Source organism: Ictalurus furcatus, chromosome 6, assembly GCF_023375685.1.
Source record: "Ictalurus furcatus strain D&B chromosome 6, Billie_1.0, whole genome shotgun sequence".
NCBI lineage: Eukaryota > Metazoa > Chordata > Actinopteri > Siluriformes > Ictaluridae > Ictalurus > Ictalurus furcatus.
The window spans coordinates 11,899,879-11,922,141 of NC_071260.1; the positions used below are offsets into that span (position 1 = coordinate 11,899,879).

At 37.7% G+C, this 22,263-nt stretch overlaps 1 protein-coding gene across 3 annotated transcripts; it reads left to right on the plus strand.

Annotated features, from left to right (window-relative positions):
• Nucleotides 1-4,610: 4,610 nt before the first annotated feature.
• On the plus strand, nt 4,611-22,054 carry phf11 (PHD finger protein 11). Of its 3 annotated transcripts, none has more exons than XM_053626514.1 (15): nt 4,611-5,249; nt 7,207-7,311; nt 7,699-7,832; nt 7,951-7,991; nt 8,616-8,710; nt 18,583-18,608; nt 18,706-18,752; nt 18,923-19,005; nt 19,484-19,512; nt 19,639-19,664; nt 20,590-20,636; nt 20,818-20,911; nt 21,017-21,478; nt 21,645-21,716; nt 21,805-22,054. In XM_053626514.1, exons 1-15 carry the CDS (start codon nt 5,130-5,132, stop codon nt 21,891-21,893), a joined length of 1,470 nt encoding a protein of 489 aa, XP_053482489.1. In that variant the 5' UTR covers nt 4,611-5,129; the 3' UTR covers nt 21,894-22,054. The 3 variants fall into 3 exon arrangements, with proteins under 3 accessions (XP_053482489.1, XP_053482488.1, XP_053482487.1); XM_053626513.1 differs by having other exon boundaries at nt 4,613-5,249; nt 19,487-19,512; nt 21,011-21,478; XM_053626512.1 differs by having other exon boundaries at nt 4,614-5,249; nt 21,011-21,478.
• The last annotated feature ends 209 nt before the right edge of the window (nt 22,055-22,263 follow it).

Sequence of the window (22,263 nt, forward strand, 5' to 3'; positions counted from 1 at the left end):
TTACAGATGGAGAGGCTATATTTCATTAGTTTATGATTCCATTCAGTGGACATTATCACAATATAATTATATAAGCATTTAATACTTTGTCTTTAACCCTTGCGCGTCAATTAAAATAAGTTACACATAAGTCCACAGAGAACAAAAAATGTCCATATCTAAACACTGTCATAAAAATATTATATATTAGTATTTTTTTCCACTTTCACTGACATCAATTTTTTACTAACATCAGTTCTAATCATAATTGCCAAACATTCATTAATTTTCAAAATTGTAACTCTTTAAATGCTGGTTTGTTTACATAATACCACAGATGTTTTTTATGGAAAAAATGAAAAATAGTAATTATTTTCAATATACTAAATGATTTTTTTTCTTTGATTATTAAAGTCTTTGATATGTCAATAATTACCAACAACATTCATTTTGATGCATTCATATTTTTCATGCAGTGTCAGATTTAAAAAAAAAAAAAAAAAAAAAAAAAACTACCACTCAGGTCCATAAAGGACAAAAATTACAATGTTAAAAAACGGTCATAGAAATGTTATATATTAATATTTTTTTCCACTTTCAATGACATCAATTTTTTTTACCAAATGATTAAAAAAAATTCAAAAGACAAAAATGTCCATAAGGATGCAAAAGGGTTAAGGCTTTTACTCACTACTCAGATCATGCAGGTTATGAGAAACCACATCTGGCTTTGCCAGGAAGAGCAGAAGGTTTATGACCAAACAGCATGCTTGTGTATGCTTCAGAGATACATAAAGAGACAGAAAGAGAGGCATTTGGAACAGCAGATGTTCTCAAGGTCAGACCACTTCTTCCCATGTTCTTTGTCTTGGTGTCAGTGCACAATGACCTGTGAATGTTTCTGTTCATGCACTTTTAGCATGTGTTAAGCCATTTGAACAATTGAGCTTTTGATTTGTGCCAGCATCAGCGAGGACATATTTATTCTCAGTGTTATACACATAGAAAGTGTAAGGCAGTTATGGCTAAGTCTTTCAGGATAGCATTGCGTGTGTGCAACAAAGCTGTAGTAACAGAGGGAGGTCGACTGAAGAAAGGCGTGATGGTTAACATGCAAATGAGGCCTCATGATGGTTATTAGTCTGAAAAAGAGAGGTCAAAATGTCAATAGCTCAATGTCACATTAACCTCCTGGTGGGGGGGCCCAAGCAAAACGTGTGCACATGATTTTTATTATTTATTTATTTTTACATTTTTTTCTTTTCATTGTCAATACAAGCACATGAAAGGCAAAAGGAGGGAACATCAGAGAATTCATCTGTCATGGCAGTCTGTGTGTCTTGATTAATGATACACTTTTATTGTATTGATACCTGGCCTAGAAGGTTAAATGTCACAACTGTCTGCCACATTTGCTTTCTTTATAACAATGGATCAGTCTGACATTTTATCCTGTCGCTGCCAATACATTTCAGAGAACATGGTTAAATAAAACTATAAAGTGTTTTTATTTTTTGTTACCACTTTGAGTGTATCCAATCTCTATTTATCCATTAATTGATTCATTCATCTATTCAGTTTATTTCTACATAATCTATATCATAATCATTCAGATATTCCTCTCCTGCAATGAATTGTTGAAAAAAAATTTTTTTTAAGCTATTCATGTTTTGGTTTTGTGCCCTGCGATGGACTGGCACCCTGTCCAGGGTGTACCCCGCCTTGTGCCCGATGCTCCCTGGGACTGGCTCCAGGTTCCCCCGCGACCCTGAAGAAGGAGTAAGCGGTAGAAGATGGTTGGATGGATGGATGGATGTTTTGGTATTAATTACACTGCTTTCGGCATTCTGTGTACAGCTGAGGAATTGCAGTCTTAGAATAAAATGCACACAATCAGTTGTACTGAGGCTCAGCTATTTTTAGAGGTTACTTGAAACCCTCATTTTCAACCATTTTGATTGTATAGTATCTTTGGCCTGGTAAAATGTCATAGCATCAGTAATGCCTTTCTAGTGCTTACCTGTTTTGTCACATGGTGTGCCTTTTTTTCCAAATGCATATTACATTGTTTTGTTCAGAGCTGTGGTGCTGTTACATTTACATGCATGCCCCATTTTATCTGGATTTTGGCACATTCTTTAAAGTGCTTTCTTTTGAGGTGGATAAACAATTTTGCTGTCAAACACACTGCAGATGTGCAGTTCTTGCTTTTGCATATTTAGCAAACTGCCACTGTTTGCACTATGTCCATAGTGTAAAATCCAAACCAGTTCAATATAACTGATTTAGAATTTTTAGGCACCATCTCAGCCATGCTATCTTGTTGCCAAACAAAACAAGTAGGAAACATAAGCTAGGGAGCTGCCTAGTCTTGGTTATTATTGGTTCGTTCTTGTGTCTGTCAGAAAGGGTGAGTTGGACTAGTGGATAGAGTAAACTCTGGTTTATAAAAAAAAAAAAAGTAACATAGTTTAGTAGCATGATATACTTACAATGGGCCTCATTTATCAAGATTTTAATACATTTGTGTGTAAATGTTTGAGTAAGCTGAATTGAATAAAAAAATTTCTGCAGGATTTACAAAAGTTTCAGAAATACTGAGTTTCTTCATACTTGCTTGCATATGTTGGTGAATGCCAATCACCAGGCACATGCATGGCACACTGACTTGCATTTGATGACACCCACAAAACTCCATAAAAGGCAAAGGTCACACAGCTGGAATAAGCAAAAAGCAAAAATAGACTTGCTCAGAGGTTTCCCCAAACTGTTGCCACAAAGTATGACGCACAGAATCATCATGAATGTATTTGTATGCTGTAACTTTAATATTTACTTTCACTTTCCTTTTTCCTTGTAGTGGCCTACACAGACTTAAACCCCACAAAACACCTTTGGGATTAATTGAAATAATGACTCTATGCCATGCCTTCTCACCTGTCATCAGTGCATGACCTCACTAATGCTCTTATGGCTGAACTCCAATATCAAGTGGAAAGCCTTCCCCAAACAGTGATATGACTGCTTTTCCCAATTTGAGATTTTAATTATTACTATTTTCATTATTGTGTAAATGCTCCTATGAATGATAGACATTTGAATTATAAATGATCTAAAATTGTCATATTGCCCATTCCTACAATAGGAGCTGGATGTTCAGGCCATGATAACATCTGTCACCCAGTAGGCCAATCTTTGCTTAGACTTGGAAGCATTCCATGTCATCACACACCATGACAGATGACTACAGTGAATATTAAAAAGTCTACACACCCCTGTTGAAATTTGCAGATCTGTTTCCACCTTTAGTATGATCTAGCAACAAACAAAATTCAAGTAAAAAACAAATAGAAACATTTTGGGGGAAAAAAATAAACTTGCAATAACCTTGTTGCACACCCTTTTATAATGGGGTATGTGACCGTGCCCACTCACCACTCACATTCAAACTCATGTTTGAAAGTAATTATCATACAAGTGTCATCAGTGATGTGAACGAAACCTCAAATAAAGATCAGTTATTTCTGTAGGATTTTCCTGGTTTCGTTCAGCTGCTGGTCATGGTCCGCGAAGAGTTTACAAAGCACTACAAAAGAATTTCCAAATCATTAGATGTATCATGAAACACTGTGAAGACATCATCAACATGTGGAGAAAATGGGTCACCACAGTGACATTACCAAGAAGAGGAAGTACTTCCAAAACTGATGAAAGGACAAGACAAAAGCGTATCAGGGATGCTGCCAACATTAAAATAGCTGTAGAATTCTTTTTTTTTCCCCTAAAATGTTTTTGATTGTTTTTAACATTAAAGGTGGAAAAAGTTCTAACATTATTTATCTTGGTTTCATTTTTTAACTTAAAAACATAAAAACATGCCATTTTAACCACAAGGTGACTCTGGAAGCATCTGACCACCAATGAATGCAGGGTGAGCTTATCACAATTCTATCACCTTTCCTGCTGAGGTGATCCCCAGTAGAAGAGCCGTTTTCAGTGATTTCTGATCAATGGGGGGTTTCCTCCGGGTACTCCGGTTTCCTCCCCCAGTATAAGACATGCATAGTAGGCTGATTGGCATGTCCAAAGTGTCCATAGTGTGTGAATGGGTGTGTGAATGTGTATGTGATTGTGCCCTGCAATGGTTTGGCTCCCTGTCCAGTGTGTCCTTGTGCATGATGCTCCCTGGGTTCCCCGTGACCCAGTAAGATAAGTATAGAAAATGGATGGAGTCTTTTCAGTCACAATTTTTTCATTAAAATGATGTTTCAAATATTCCGAAAATCAAATGCAATCACACTGTAATGCGTATCATGAAATATCAAACATCAAGTGGAACAAACATATATAATAAAACCACCAATAAATAATGTCAATAATGCAACAAATAAAATAAAATAAAATACATTTATTAATTAATTAATAACATGAAAACACTTTGATGGCCTGATAGCCTGGCCACTGCCCTAGCCCTGACAAAAATAACCACTTACTGAACACGAATGAATGCTGAATGAAAACATTTTAATAAATAATACTGATTTTAAAATAAAACTAATACATGGATGTGCATACTTTTTATGAAATAATAGTAGGGGAATACAAAGTCATACAAAATCACTTGAATCTACAAAACAGTAAAATCAGAATTCTGCATCTCATATAAAAAATAATCAATCATACATCTAATACATAAAGTATCCTTTTCAACAGCCGAGGTATGCGCATACTGTATGTGTGTGAATATGTTTGTGAATGTTATTGGATTTTATAAGCAGTGGGAGGGGAGTATTTTGAATTTTGGTTTGTGATTGGCCGTTGGGATTCGCTACGCAGATTTGGCAACCTCATCTTTCATTTGACCATGCTCGCTTAGTGCTCATCATTTTCGCAAAAATAAACAAACAAACAAATAAACAAATATAACTTTCCATCATTATCAATACGCTTATTTTTTTTTTTTTTTTACTATTTTAAAAACACGGACTGTTGCGATTTAAAGCTGGTATTGTGAAATCGGTGTGCGCATGCGCGTACTGTGCTCGAGGAAACGATACCTAACTTGCATCGCAGAGGATCTGCGGAAGTCTGTGTACGTGCTCAGTGGTCCCGAGTATGAGATTTTAAAAGGTGTTTAGTGTGTTATTGCAATGCGACCAGAATCTCCGTCCTCAGATCTGCAGTGTGTTCTGTGTGAAATCACAGATGAGACGGAAATCACAGGCCCCCTGTCATGTAAAGAGGGCATTGCTGCCCACCAGAACTGTTTGGTAAGTTCACTCTGTTTGCATGTTTAGTATGAATGCGAGTGTTTTTACATCATCCTGACTACGTTTATTCGTCATAATTAAACGACTAAATAAATCATTTCGATCCAAGTTAGTTAAACTGTTATTAAAGGTGTAACGCAATGCTGTTATTTGTATCTACCGTAAGTTCCGGACTATAAGCCGCTACTTTTTTTTCACACGCTTTGAACACTGCGGCTTAAACAATGATGGGGCTAACTTATGGATTTTTACGGGCTAACGAGCTTCATGCCGCCAAAACATTTAGCCTCGTCACATCGGACCAATGAAATTACCGAACAGGTCACAGTGGACCAGTGAAATTACCGAACAGGTCACAGTGGACCAATGAAACTGTTCGAATTACATCAAACGCACTCACACTAAATTCTTCAGATCAGCCATATGGGCTTCATGCACACACCCTCATCATGGAAAACACACGAAGAAATGCATATGATGCAGCTTTCAAGTTAAAGGCGATCGATCTGGCTGTCGAAGAAGGAAACAGAGCTGCTGCACGTAAGCTTGGCATCAATGAATCGATGGTGAGACGTTGGAGACGGCAGCGTGAAGAACTGACTCGATGCAAAAAGACGACAGAAGCTTTCAGAGGTAAGAAAAGCAGATGGCCCGAACTTGAAAACGTTCTTGAAGACTGGGTGAACACACAGAGAGCAGACGGTCGAGGTGTTTCCACTGTGCAGATCCGACTGAAAGCCAAAACAATCGCCAATGAAAAGAAGATTGAAGATTTTAGAGGTGGACCATCGTGGTGTCTCAGATTTATGAGACGAAAAGGCCTGTCCATCAGGGCACGGACGACTCTGTGTCTGCAACTTCCTCCCTACTACGAGGAAAAAGTTACAAACTTCCGCAAATTCACTCAAACAAGGATAGCCGAGAATTCCATCGGACCAGACGACATCATAAATATGGATGAAGTACCCTTGACATTTGACCTGCCTCTTACTAGGACTGTTAACAAAAAAGATGACTCGTCCGTCAAGCTGAAAACAACTGGCTATAAGAGAATGCATTTCACTTGTGTTCTGAGCTGCACAGCATCTGGACAAAAGCTTCCACCAATGGTGATTTTTAAGCGGATGACGATGCCAAAAGAAAAACTCCCGAAAGAAATCGTCGTGAAAGTCAACAAGAAAGGGTGGATGATAGAAAGCCTAATGAAGGAATGGCTGACAGAGTGCTACGGCAAGCGACTGGGGGGATTTTTTCACAGAAAAAAAGCATTGCTCGTTTTGGACAGCATGAAGGCCCATATAACAGATTCTGTGAAAGCAGCCATCAAGAGGACAAACTCAATTCCAGCAGTGATTCCTGGGGGCACAACGAAGTATTTGCAGCCACTCGACATCAGTGTGAATCGTGCATTTAAAGTGGCACTCCAAGTTGAGTGGGAGGCTTGGATGACGAGAGGCGAGAAATCATTTACCAAAACTGGCCGCATGCGAAGAGCAACTTTTGCTCAAGTCTGCCAGTGGATCCTAACAGCGTGGAGCAGTGTCAAAAAATCTACTATCACCAATGGGTTTCGAAAGGCTGGACTGCTGCGTGATGAAGAGGACAGCACAAGGTCAAGGGCGAATTTGCCTCGAGAAGTAAGTGACGTTGAGAACGACAGCGAAAGAGAGACTGAGGAAGTGTGTGACAAAGTACCAGTAATTCTGAGGCTGTTCAATTCTGACACTGAAGAAGACGACTTTAGTGGTTTTAATGCGCAGGAGGAAGATCAATGAACACTGTAAATGCATTCCGCAATGGCGTGTGTTCATGTTGATGAATGTTGTCTTTGTTTGTCCCACAAGATTCATATCTGACAAATAGTACGAATAATATGTCTCCTGTTTGTATTTGTATCTGTACAAACACATCTGTTATCGATTATGCGTTTTCGTTTCTGTGTGTCTGTGTCTCTCAGCTATATGCATCTGGAATCTACTGTAAAAACTCTCCCACCTTTGATGACCTGTTTGGCTTTGACGTGGATGATGTGAAAGATGAGTACAAACGAGGAAGAAAACTAGTATGTCTCTCTCTCTCTCTCTCTCTCTCTCTCTATATATATATATATATATATATATATATATATATATATATATATATATATATATATATATATATATATTATATATATCACTCCCAACATGCACACCAAAGATATAATTGATTATCAGTTTAGAAACTGGTATCAGATTATTTATTGAGGAAAGTACTGATATTGTATCTTTTAGTTCCCCTCATATTTTTAACAACCCCAACAATGTTGCCCACCTATATGTGACCTACAGTATACAATAGGTGTACCTGAAAAAGTGGCCCCTGAGTACAGACAGATTATATATTTATATCTATTAAAATGTATACATTGTCATTGAATTCCTAATATATAATGTTTTTATTACTTACCCAGACATGTGCCTACTGTAGACACAAAGGAGCTACAGCTGGTTGTGAGGTTAAATCCTGTAAGCGCTCCTACCATTACCCATGTGCCCAGAAAGCTCGTGCATTACCCGAGGAGGACCAACGCAACGGCACCTTCACGTAAGAAACCAGCAATCTCATAATGGACATGCTTGTTGGCTCACTGAAATAAAATCTTGTTTTACTGAAAATGATGTAGTCAACTGTAATTTAGAGAGAACTCCTTTATTTCCTTTAGGTTATATTGTGAAAAGCATAATCCACATGCCAGCAGTGGTGGTAAGTGACTTTTGTTTTTAAAGAAAATGTGGATTCTCTTCTGTGCATATAACATGATCACTGTTAAAGCATGTTTTTAATATTCTCCTTTTTAAAGCTTTAGTCAAATATTCATTCACTTGATGCGATGTGTTATCGACGGAACAATGCCCAAAAGCGCGTACAGTGTATTTTGATTTATCACGGGAGGAAAGTTGTGTGGAGGGATCTTGAGCTGAATCTGATTATCACTTGGCAATAATGTGACGTAAATCATCAGGAAGCATTGCTGTCTACATCACACATTCTACTCAAAGAAAGCAGACCAGGCTGTTGTTGGTTTGCTCATATAGCGTCAGTGTATGCGTGTGTTATCTAGGATGGGACATGTGGGCAATGCCTCAAAACCCTTCTAATGTGTTTTTATTTATTTAGTTTCCCTCCACCTTCATACCTGATCTTTGTGTGTTTTACGATTGCTTGTGCAAACGTGAAGGGACTTGAAATAAAATATGTTTTGTCTACATTTTTTTTTACATAGGAGTAATGAATTGGAGTAATGAATTATGATGCCACTGATTTCTACATTACGTAAATGCAGGCTTGACATGATTTGTTGTCTTTTTTTTTTTTCTTTTTTTTTAGATTCAGAAAAAGGAAATGCTAAAGTATGTCCTTCTAGTTCTGGCCGTAAAAGCTTAGAGACAGGTGAACAGGACAACAGTCGTGGGGGATCTGAGGTAGACAATACACACATGCTTTCACATGCTTTTATTTACCCTGTATTACAGATCTGTCACCCTTGGACAGAAATTAAAGCTTTGCACACAGTTCGTACTTTGAAACATTATATTTTGAGTTACAGTGTTCACAATAACTGATATTTCTAACTTCACAATCCTTTGAAAAGCATTAATACTGCCATTTTCAATACCAGTGAGGGACACAAATCTGAGCGTTAAATCTTACAAATAAATAACAATAATAATACCCATAAAAGTCAATAAAATCTTTTTTTTATTATTTTTTTAATTTTATTTCTTTTACATATTCGTTAGTTAAGTATATAATAAAGGTAGTGCATTTATTCAGAGGACAAACATCGATTAAATACATGTAACACGTAAAAATGTCAAATCCTTTGAAAACATTACTGTAGCCTAAGTTGTAACTATATACAGTATATTTTTTGTGGCCATGAGCCACAAAATATACATGAGCCTTAGTGTACTCCTCTGCAAATCATGGACATAGGTCTTTCACTTGATCTTTCAAATGATCTTTCACTTAATATTTCCTGAATTAACATCTTTTCTTAATTTTCAAATAGGAAACTTTTACCAAATAGGACTTTGCCTGCTTTACAGCTTCAACAACAGTAATATTTTAATTGTTTTAACATGAGGTGTTATTTCTGCTTGAATTGAATAGATAGAAATCTCTCCACTATTTGTATTTTAGTGTGAAAGTTTGTATTCAGACAGTTGTTCAGTCCTTTTGTTTTTTGATTGTCTGCCTACTAGCTGAGTTTATTATTACAAGCGGTAAAACGGATATGCATTAAAAAATATTTGCAATTATTTCTTCCTGTAGCTTGCTTCCAATCCACTGCATCCAGCGATTAAAGTGGAATCTGAAAGTGATCAAGATTCTCCTCCTTTCAGTTTCAATTAGATCTCACCTGACACAATAATTCTGTAATATTTTTCTATGAAATGAAAAATCTCACGCCAGCACGTCGTATTGTCTGTGCCTCGGGGTAGCGGAGCAGAGGGAACTTCTGCTAATTAAACATTGCAGTTTTTGTTTATTTTGTGGATTTAGATTAATTCAATTTGTGGAAAACAGTTACAGCACATCTGGCGTCAAATCTATGAGGTCAGATTACACTATGGAGTGTCTAGTTAAGCAAATCATCAATTGAACAAGCTAGCAATATTTACACGTAATCTGATCAACAAATTTGGGCACGATGAGGACCTTGGGTAAACAGCTATCATTACATGTTTGTGCTCAAGAGGTGATTTTCAGCATTCACTCCTCTCAGTAGCTATGTTTACATGCAGCCTAATAATCTTTTAATAATCAGACTGCTAGCTCAATCAGAGTAAAACACAGTCAGGTATACTGTACACCTCAATACTAATAGAGTAAACTGATTGAGGGCAATCAGCGCTCACCAATCGGCAGTCAATCGTTATCTGTGAACTACTCAACGACGCATCGTTGAGGCCACACAGATATTTGGCATGCTAAATATCTGGAGCTCTCAGGCAACTCCACATCCTGTGGTGTGAAAAGTGTCGTCACTGGCAGTGATTGCGGCAACAAGCAACAGCTAATGAGGGAGCAAGGCATGGGGTGAGGTCACCATGGGGAAGAGAAATCCGCAAAACAGGCTTGTCATTACAAAACATTTTTTACTCCCCTCCAACTCTCTCTGTAGCACGCACAATCCCTGCTGCCCATGTGTGCTAATCCATTCTTTCACCCACTTTCTTTGTCTTTTCCTTTTTGGGGTTTCTTCAGCACAAATCATTGTGCAAACTGCTCGCACTGCCTGTTTCTGTCCTACGTCCATCTTCAAATTAACAACTCCTGTTTCGCTCATGGTTTTTGTGTCATATATCCGTGTCACTTCTCGCGTATGTTTTCGTGACAAAATGTAGTTTGGACACCAGATGGGGTCGGCGACAGGGGGTCACACACTACACGAGCTGACGACTCCAAGTCATGTAGTGTGAACAGCACAGCGATCTGCTGACGTTGAAAGTCATGTAGTGTGACCTCAACCCATGCCTTGCTCTCTCACTGGCTGTGACTCACCTCTGCAATCACTGCCAGTGATGACACTTTTCACACCACATGATGTGGAGTCGCTTGACAGCTCCAGATATTTAGCATGCCAAATATCTGTGTCGTCGCCAATGCCCCGGTGATGTGTCATTGAGTAGTTGACAGTTGACTGCTGATTGGCGAGGGCCGATTGTTCGCCGAGTTGCCTCCAGTCAAAGAGTTTTTGTCGGCAAGCTTGGTGACTTGCAAATCGGGCTTAAAATCGTGTAGCGTGAACTAGGCTCTAGCTACTTTCCATTGACGAGTGTCGGCAGTACTGCCCTGCGTGCATGAGCTCCTGCTTTCCCACTGCAGACATACCTCTCTCTGTGGCTATTCTGTTCAGTGAGGGGCAGAGCGCAGCACATTCATTTGCTTCTAGCTTTCTCTCTGAGTGATCATTTTATATATAGCTGAAATCACAGCACAGCCGTTGTCAAACAGATGTAAAGGGTTGACACTAGGCAGAATGCAAGAGACCAATACGACATGATGACGCAATGAATTTGCTGATTAGCGAATGACATCATCTAGCAACGTTTAGCAATGTTCCATTGGAAGTTCTTGGCATCAGTGCTAATGTCACTCACCTTGACGTGGTGAAGATGAAGCAATATCTGGGAAATGGGAAATTTAGTACAGAATTTATTTATTTATTTATTTTTGGAATTTAAAAAGAAGAAATAAAGAATGTTTGTTTGAATGACATCTCTTGTATAATCTTTAAAAACAAAAAAATACCAATACAAAAAATAGTGCTTGAAAAGCCCTGTTTGATCAAGAGCGAGTTCATTTCCAAATTCAGATATTTGTTCCTAATGTTTTGTTCTAAGTAATCTGAGGACAGTTTCCATTTGCTTGATTTCGTTGCTCTTGGAAACAAATAGATGAAAAATGTGGCACATTGAATTAGTTGCTTGCCAGTTGTATGATTGTTCTGGAGTTTTTCCCAATAGCCAGGTTTGTATGTATTTCTGTAAATTTGGTTCATTTTGTAGATTTGATTTAGGGCTGGGTGGTACAGCAAAAAAATTTATCATGATATAATGTTTTATATCATTCAGTATCGATAATCATTGATGCATTTTAATATTTTTTAAACAAAAGACTAGTAGAAAAAAAGGTTTGAATTTAACCACTGTATTTTTAATTTACCCACTTTCTTAAGGCAAACAACAAATAATTTGTTTTAACAGTCAAAAACAAAATACAACTTAAACAAATATCTTTTCTTTTTTCTTATATGAAGAGTAAATAAGTGTTAAAGAAACTCTTGAACTTAATAAATAAAGGTGTACTGTTGATAAATACCGATAACGTTTTCTTGCCCAGCCCTAATTTGATTTATGAATTAACACAATATTGTGTGGTATCCTGATACTACTTAGTATCGTGATACTTCAGCTGGTTTAGGTTACAATGTGGTCTTATAAAGCAGTCCAATAAGAAAGCACAGTTCACAATTTGAATTTATTTAAATAAATGTGAGGCTGGATGGGGGTTGGATGCGGGATGCAAAGTGACCTCAGTAAAGTTGGCACAGTGTCTGATATTACCATTGACATGATTGGATCTTATTGTTTCTGTGATGCATAGATTGCGTGTTTGGTTCCTGTTGTCCATCCTGCCACAGGTTGAAGCAAAATACTCGCATTTTTACCCTCTCCAAGTTTCTGAGGGGGCCAGAACCCCTGACCACATCCCTAACCATGATAAAGCAGTTACTGAAGATGAATTAATTGATGCTGTCCAATAGACAATTTAGATTTATTCATATATTGTGTCCTCCTCAGCCAAGCTGCAAAGCCCTTCCTTCGTCCTGCTTTTCCCGCTGGTTTGTTTCTTTCTGGTTGTTGTTGCTCTTTTTTTTTGTTGTTGTTGTCATGTGAACCTATCATATGACAGTATACTTGCTTAATTATATTTCCATCTTGGTTTGCAACATTTCATATATTAACAAACGATGTCCTGCTGAAATGCGTTCTTGTTTGTTGAAGCTTTACCAATATTGATATTGGGTATTTTTGACATTCCCAGTTTCTATGTTTCCTATCTCATCCAAAGTCGCTCTCAAGGTAACCCCTCTGCGCTCTGAGAGCAGTCCAGTATCAGCTCTGTGTATCTCAGGATTCTGTAAATATAATGTGTAATCTTGAATATGAATATGCTCCTGCTGGCCCTAGTACTTGTGTAATTGCCATACATCAACTTTTAGTGCTTTATTCTAGGTGTGTACAACAGCATCGCACTATGAGTTCTTTTAAAGTAGTTAAATAAATATAAATCTCTGATGGGATTTGTCAGGTTTGGTAGGTTGGAAGGGCTTGCAAATAATTTTCAAAGTTATTATTATTAGTTAATAAGTTGTTAGAAGTGATGGTACATTTTAATTCAGTTTATTGGGCATGGCAACCTACATTCATTGACCCATTTATCCAGTACACATAGCATATATGTGCACTTTGTAGATATATACAGTTGTACCCATAAGTTTGCATACCCCGTACAGAACCCGTTAAATCTTAATACTGTTAACAAAATAAGAGGGATCAGAAAATTCCCATGTTGTTTTTATTTAGTACTGTCCTGAATAAGCTATTTTGCATAACAGATGTTTACATATAGTCCACAAGACAAGATAATAACTGATTTTATTTAAAAAAAAAAAAAAAAAAAGTACTCTGTTCAAGTTTACAGACCCTTGATTCTCAATACTGTGTTTACTAATTAATAATTACCTGGTTAATCCATGACTGTTTTTTGTTTTGTGATAGTTGTTCATGAGTCCCTTGTTTGTCCTGTGCAGTTAAACTGCCCACTGTTATTCAGAAAAATCCTCCAGGTCCTGCACATTCATTGTTTTTCCAGTATATTCTGCCAGGACGATGTAAACTTTTGGACAGCATGATCTTTGTAAATTGTTAGTATTTTGTCTTCTGGGAGACACGTAACTGTCTTATTTAGCGTCTGAACGGCAGTACTAAATCGGGGGGGGGTCTTAAAACAAAATAATAATTTATACTGATCATCTTGTTCAAACGTTTACATCCCCCTGGCTCTTAATGTCTTTCCAAAAGTGGCTATATGATGTTCAGACCCATCTTTTCATACTGAGGACAACTGAGGGACTCGTACACAACTATTACATAAGGTGCAAACATATACTGATGCTCAAGAAGTTAACATGATACATTAAGAGCCAGAGGATGTAAACTTTTGAACAGGATGCAATACCAAAAACAGCAATTCCAACAGCCTTAAAGGGAAACTACTCCCTGAAACACATTAAACATGATTTTATTGACATAATTATAAGTGCTTAGCTCTTTTGTTGCTAATTTGATGGTTGGGGTTGTATGCTCATTATACCTGTAAGAAGTCTATCTTTATTTTAGGTAGAAAATGAAGTAATGGCTAAATCTTGCAGCCACCACTGTCAATCACTGACACGGTCAGTTCAAATGGCATTGTGGGTAATGTAGGAAACTGTTAACCAAATTGGAAATAGACCAACATGAACAAATGTTTAAACTAAATAAATCAACTCAGAGTTTCATTACAAAATAAATATTGCATTGCTCTGAAAATCAGGTTAATTATAAAGATCAATATGCAAGTCATATTCAGGGTGGATTTTTCCTTTAATAGAATAAGGATTCATTCAATGTGCAGTTAGTTGAAACGCTGAAGCCATCCACTGCCACCTTCAAATAGCATGGAACCTCATATACTGTAAATACCCTTTATCCACCCCAGGTTCTACCTAATGCAAATGATTTGTGAAAGGACTATATCTAAAACTATTGACGTTTTACACCACCATTACCATCAGCACCCTACCCCAACCCCCTATCTGAGACTATACATGTTGTTCTCGCTCTGCATCATCCTGGGTGAGCATGACATATCAACACCAGTCCAGAACAGAAAAAACTCATAAAGCATAGTTAAGAGTTTTTGATGGATCTGTACTAGAGAAGTGATTTCCAATATCAGTCGAAGTTCTCTAGATCACGGCTCAGTCAGTTTGGTAATGGGCCAATAGCAGCTCCCCAACATGATTTAATGCTGCCACAAATATCTGACCATTTTTACAGGATACTAATACTAATTGGTTATTCCGAACAAGTATTATTTGAGTAGTCAGTCCCTCCAGGATTTTGCGATCGCAGAAATTAAGGCAAAATCAAATAAACCACAATATTTGGAGGAGCTTGCAATTTTTCAAAATTACCTCAGATTTTCTGCAGATTTGGGCCAAGACATGTCATGTGACATTATCACAACACACATTCAGCCACAGCCCTTTTTGATTCATGTGCGGCAAACATGAGTACAGCTAAAAGGTCTCATTTACCAGCAAACATCACTGTGGAAGACCAGGCAAAACAATTTTGTGCAACTGCAATTTCACCAATTCAAGTAGTTTGCAAGTTGCGTCCAAGATTTTGAAAAAAGCCACAGCAAAAATGAAGTATTTTTTGACCGCAACGATCACAAAAAAACTTGGCAAAATCCTGCATGGACTGATGGTCTTGATCATTCTTAAAAACAACTAACCACAATGGCTTATTAAGTGTTTGAAATTTAATATTACAATTTTTCTTGATTGCTTAAACACATTTCTTGAAATTATGCCTCCTTTTCTTGAAACTTAAAAACAATTCCATAACTTCTCACCCAATTCCCCAAAATTCCTATTTTCAGGTCAAAATGAAGCTCTCCACTCAAAACCATTCAATCTTACTGAAAACGCAAACTTTGCCCTCAGACATGACACACAAGCGCTCAAAAACTCACACTACAATATAGGCTTACACACTGGTGAGTAAATAAATACATTCAAAACAATCCAACAAAAACCGGTAATAAGTTATGTTGCTTGTGGTTCTCCCTCCTCAAAAATCTTTTCACATTATGAAAACAACAAAAGATGCAACAAATGTATACATTTGCACATTTATTATTGCTTAATGTACTGTACAGTACACCAAACAGCAACAACAAAATTATTCTGCCCCAGCATCCTGTCTTTGATCTGGGACAGGCCAGAGAATCTCGTCAACATCACAGGCTATATTGGACCTAGTCAGGCAGTGGGGGTAAAATCATCATGCGTGCCTGATCCACCCCGGCACGCGTCGACTGAAATGTCTAGGCTGGCTTTTTCCGTGACCTGGAGGAGGTGAACACGGATATGAGGTTGTCGGTCATATACTTTCCGCCACCTTGCCCCCAAAAAATTTCCTCTATCGAGTTCAGAAAGGGGGAGTATGCAGGCAGAAAGATGTTGGAAAACCTCGGGTTATTGGTAAACCAGTCACGAACCAGAGCAGCACGATGGAAACTGACATTATTTTGTCTCACTTCTATGCCAGTAGCGAGGCTGCTCTAGTTCCGCTGGCTCCCTCTGGTCAAGCTGGAACACACGATCTCTTAGACCATCAAGGAAACCAAGGAGGAGTATAGTGTTCTAGGGACCAAGAATGGCATGGTGGTGAAGTACCCCTCATCGGCTGATGGCCGTGCATATAGTGATGTTCCCGCCTTGCTGGCCAGGTATCACTGTCACAATAGCCCGATGGCAAATTATATACCTCCCCCTTCTCCTTCTTTTGGTCAAGTTAAATCCAGCCTCATCAACAAAGATAATCTCATAGGGTACAGGCCAGCCTTCGATCTGAGATTCTCTGCAAAACACATGAAACACAGTAGAGTAAATGACTACCCTGAAACACAGTTCAAGAGGGCACAAATGGCAGACCACCATATGTACTTTGTGCTACAATGTAAACAGCTATACTGTGACTGTACACAATACTTCATACAATATAAAAACTCATACTTGAACATATTCCAAATGTTGGTCTTTCACTCTGTCAGTTTTGTTCGAAAGGGACCCAATAGGCCTGTTTCATCCAGAGCCTGTGCTTTTGGAGGATGCGGTCAATTGTGGACAGGCTGATGGCATTTATCCCTCAAAATTGGTGATTGTCTTCAATCATTGTCTTCAATTGTCTTCAGTGACCATGTTTGCCAGCTCCCTCTCTTGCTCCTCCTCCAAAAGTGTTAGCCTGCCTCCACCAGGTGCTCTCTGTGTCCTACAAAAATAGAAGTACTGATTACTATAACTGTAACACACAATTTTTTACCAAATGCATACAGAAAAATACAGAAACTCTATCTGTATGTGAGGCAATTTAATGCATTTCTTTTTATTACAGTAGTATAGTGCAACAGCTACAGTACATGCATGTGTTGTAACAGCACAGAGTACAGCACTCAAAAGTTACAGTAGAGAGTAGTCTGAAGTACACCTACCTGTTTTCCTCCCTGAAGATTTTTATGATCGAGGCGACGGTGAAGCGACTCAAGTTTGGCTGTACTCGTTGCCCGGCCTCCCTCGTAGTCATACCGTGGACAAGGACATGGAGTGGGGCGAATTTCATCCGAGATTGCTTGTCTCCTTGCCCTTCCCCTTCCTCTTCCTTGTTGTTGTCCTTCTCCTCCTCTCCCTACTCCTCCTCCTCCTCTTCTTCCTCTCCCTACTCCTCCACCTACTCTTCCTCTTCCTTCACCTCTTCCACCTCGACCTCTTCCTTCACGTCTCTCTGGATCCATTGTTCCAAAACTGAATGAACTGACTCAGGCTCTTTTTATCTATCTATTGAAGGTTCTGATTGGTGTCTGATCAATTTTGACTCTGGCTAATTGTGTGCTAATTGTGTGCTAATTTAGCTAAAGCTGTGCTGACTTGAGTGAACAATATTGAATGCTAGTGCTTTCTAAATGACCATATGGTGTAGTCAATGAGAAATGAAGGGATTTGTGTGTAGAGTTTTGCAGTGACGTTTAAACAAATCTGACTCATCTGTCAAAACATTGGAATAGTATTTATAGTTTAGGGAAATGGGTATGCTTTTTGATAAATGGCATTATAGTTTTGAAATTTTAGTTCAGAAGCCTGGTTATAGTGTTTATGCAATCGAGGAAAAACTGAAATATTAAGCATGATGATATTAATCATGTTCACTTTTGTAATTGAAAATGTGTTTAGTAAATAACTGTCCTAACTGGTACATTGTTGTTTGCTAGCAAGGTATCTAGAAAGGTTGCCCACTTGCATACCTTTCGGCTTAAAATACAACAAAATAAAATGCAATATGTTAACATAGATATTCTACTGCCAGCTGACTCCTGAAAATCTGTTATCTTACAGCCAAAATCTTGCTATCCGTTTAGTTTTTAAAGTTCATTGATCCCTGGCTTGAGATTGCATAAAAACTTTGCCGATACTTATTTAATATTTTTGTATGTTTTCAATGGTAATTGTTGGCATTCTGAATTTTTGCACCCTTTTTTGTAAACAACTTATAATAAATCATGAAGCTAATAAGAACATACTTTGGAACCAGTTATAGACGAATCAAACGTGTTAGAGGCCTGGCCACAACCTACTTCCTTTTAGTTTACTGAGTGAATTTGCATGTTCACCTGGCATGATATACTACATTAAAATGAAAGTATTTCACATGCAACATTTTAATGTGTGACAAAAAAAAAGGAAATTGTTGGATTTGCTCACCTGGTTTTGCTGGTCAATAGGCAGGGTGTGGTGCGGATTAGTTTCAAAACAAATACAGAATCTGTTGCATAATCTGTTTTAGAATGAGGCTGTTTGTTTAACCAAACTAAATCTCCTAAGTTCCATGTACTGTATATATTATGTTCTATCTAAATTGTTCAATATATTACTGTAACCTCTTTCTGATTACAGAGTGACTTGGAAACACCTCCGAGACGGTAAATGTTTTAGTCTATTTCTGTTTGTGTTGAAGGTTTTGTTTTTCAGTCTCAGATGTTGATCACATCATCCTTCATTTGATTTGCTCATTTTAAGGTCCCAGAGTAGGAAAAGGAAATTTCCGGAAGCATCTTTTGACTCGGGTAATTGTCTTTTAGTGCTTGCAAATTCAGAATGTCCTGCTAATGCTGATTGTATGATGATTATGCTAATTATAACCACAGAATCTTTCACTGACCTGTCAGTGGTAAATTAATATACATTGGAAGCATTTTTAAAAGTTTGAACGAATCAACTGTTTTATTTCTATCAGATGAAACTCAGAGCATCATTGATCCAATGTTTGCACCAGTAGAATCAGAGCATGAGGATAGCATACCTCCAGTGCAGAATACGGTAAGACTCCCGCTACACTCAAGCCTGCAATTAAATTGTCATAGTTTTGTTGCAGAAAATAGCCACAACATTCCCATTGTATGAGCATAACTAGTTGTCCGAGGTCTTGGGCTATGAAAAGCTATTTGGCCTCAATACAAGAAACTATCTTGCTGTGTGATAACAGTCTATGGTAAATGTACTTGCTGGAGTTTGGAGTATGCAATATTGTACTAAGAGGTTACAGAGGCACATCACACATGGAATCATCACATAGAATCACATAGAATATTTACACCAAGGTTATATATGAATATATGTAACATTTAAGAAAGCTTTATAAGTGGACAATACTCAGCCTTGTCATTAGATTTATGTTTATTAAATAGGACTTTCAAGTTGCAGTAGTAGATAACAGATTGATCTGTCAGTGTGAACATATTGTTATGAATAAAATATTTTATCGGTTGAACCACAGTAGTGTTTATTGTCTTCTCAGCAGCCACCACTTGACTCTGAAGATAGAAGGTAGGAATTAAAATAACTCAAAAATAACTTGATCAAATCCAGATAGGATTTGATAGTTTTGTATTTTCTGCTGATAAAATTCTTTTTCATACGTTAATCGAAGAATGAACATCTTATCTCTCACAGCAGGGACAATACGGAGCCTAGAAAAGGTAACTATAGTTTGTGTGAAATAGAAAAGTAGGGGTGGATAATTTTCATGAATGGGCCTCATTTATCTGTCTTTAATAAAGTTGTGTGTAAATGTTTGCGTAAGCCAAACTGAACTTAAAATCGTTATGCTGATTTTCATTGTGTTGTCATGTTGATGACCTGTAAAGCGCATTTTTGACACCGCTCATTTGCTGTGTCTCATTTCTGTGCCAGTAAAATATTGAATAATTATAATATTAACAATAATAAGCATGCACTAAATCTTTCTTCATCTGAGGCATTTGTTTAGGGCTTTCGGCTGTGTGCAAGCAGATCAGCCTGTCCTCGGTTTATATAGTAGGGCAGAATTTCTTTTGCCATACTTAAATGATCAGTTTTATTTATGGGTTTGTGTTGGTTCACTTTTTTTCATTTTCTTTAATTAATGCCAATAAAATAAAACTACTGGTTTTGACTAAATGTTCTCTGATATTCTTAGTCCCTGCCCTAGCATTCACCTTGAGAATTAGAATGAGTATGTGTTTTTGATCGAGACTACAAAGCTCTTTCAATAAGGGCGTCTGCTAAATGCTGTAAATGTAATTTAAAAAATAAGCAATTTAAACTCCACAAAATAATCTTTTATATATAAGTGTAGTAATCCATACAAATTATATGATTTGAAGTTGATCAGGTCGAGGTTTACATTATTTAATCTTATATGGTCATTTACGCACAATCAGGAGCACGAGTAGGATACAAACATTTTTCCTAATTGATGTGATGTTCATGAATAGCAAATTTCTTTATAAACATATGTATGAATGATTTACAAATAAATGTACTCCTATCCAGCTTGATAAATGAAGCCTGTTGCATGTATTAAAAAAAATACTAATTTTACTCATAGACAGTTTGCATAATATATATTCCTCTTTTGTGCAGGAATTAATTATGCTCTTAGTGGTGATGATGAAGTGTGTAACGATTCGGTGAGTGCACCAGACCGGACTAGAACAATCCCCACGCAGCTTTTAGTAACATGTTCCATATGCTCCGTGTTCTGTGTGTTTTGCCTCTAACAGGTCCCCTCTCTCTCTCTCTCTCTCTCTCTCTCTCTCTCTCTCTCTCTCTCTCTCTCTCTGTTTGTCTCTCTGTCTCTCTCTCTCTCAGGATTTTGAGTCCCAGAGTCTGTTAAAAACAGAATACCACCACGAAAATGTGCTATTCACTGTTATTGCGGATTCAGGACCTTCCATTGAATCAGGTACCTCTCAGCTACACAAATCTTCTTATAATGCTGCTTTTGGTTGTATTGGTTCTTAACAAGTACGATTAAAATTATGAACTATATGAATGCTCTAAGTTGCAGACAACAGCTCTGATCCCTGTTCCCCTGCTGAACCAAGCCCAGCAGACACTCCTTTGATTAAATTTGATCAGTCTGTCTCTGCCCCCGAGCAGACAGCAGCATCCGGCGGCGCCACTGGTAAATCCTCCAGTGTCCAAGAAGTTTTGTGTGGAGACCTTCCTATCAAAGTCGAACACTGTAAATCTCTGGAGATACCACCTTTAATGACAAATGAGCTAACAGGATCTCATGTAAAGTGCCCTCATGATCATCCACTAGACCTTACAGCACCTGGAGGGTGCTGCATGGCACATGTTGAGTTCTGTGAACCCGTAGGCCATGTGGGTGTGTCGGACTCGGGTGCTGCCCTCTTCTGGAGGAGATGTAATGAGGTGGGCTGCACGAAGGACATATTCACAGAGCTCACACGTCAGCTCACCTGCTTGGCTGAGAGGGTGCAGAATCAGCATGCTACACAACAGGGTGTGAACAGATCCTATATCTTTGGTCTTTTTTTTTTTTTTAAATTAGCAACAATAGGGTAGCAGTGGCCACCCCTTGGCTCCACCCTTGTGTTCGATCTAATAATGCACAATACTACTCATGTCAATGCAACAGAGAATTGACCAGTGTTACTTTGACTCTGCAGACTACGCTGTCTCTCTCAAGATACTGGAGGCATCAGGGAAGCTTCCTGCGATATTCAGACAAATGGAGCAAGGTTTGCTGTTCACACTTTTAATTATGTATATTGTTTATAATTGTCTAACTCTAAGCAGATTATTTACTGCAGATCATCTCTCTTGCAGACTTGGAAAATCAAGAAAGACAGCTGCAGAGAAAGAGAGAGGCATTAAGGGACGTCAAGGCAGTGCTTGATGAGAATAAACTTATCTGATGTCAAATAATAATGATTTTTATCATCACTTTATTGGTTAATTTCTATCTTCATTGTAGTTTTATATTTTTATATGTTTTATATCAAGCTTGAATCCCTACTCTGCATATATTCCTGTATATGTGATCAACATGTTTAAATATACATTACAGCTCTGGGAATGGACTCTTCTTACTCTAATTTTTTATTTTTTTATTCATTTTGAAATATTATAGCCTTAACTAGCCAGTTAGGTTAGTCAGTATGTCCAGTGACATAAATGAACAAATGGTAGGTTGAGGAATCTGTTAGTTTGCAATTGTTTTTATTAAAATTATTTCCAATGTAGTCACCACTGCTATCTTCATTACTAGTCTGTCCATAGCTTCTT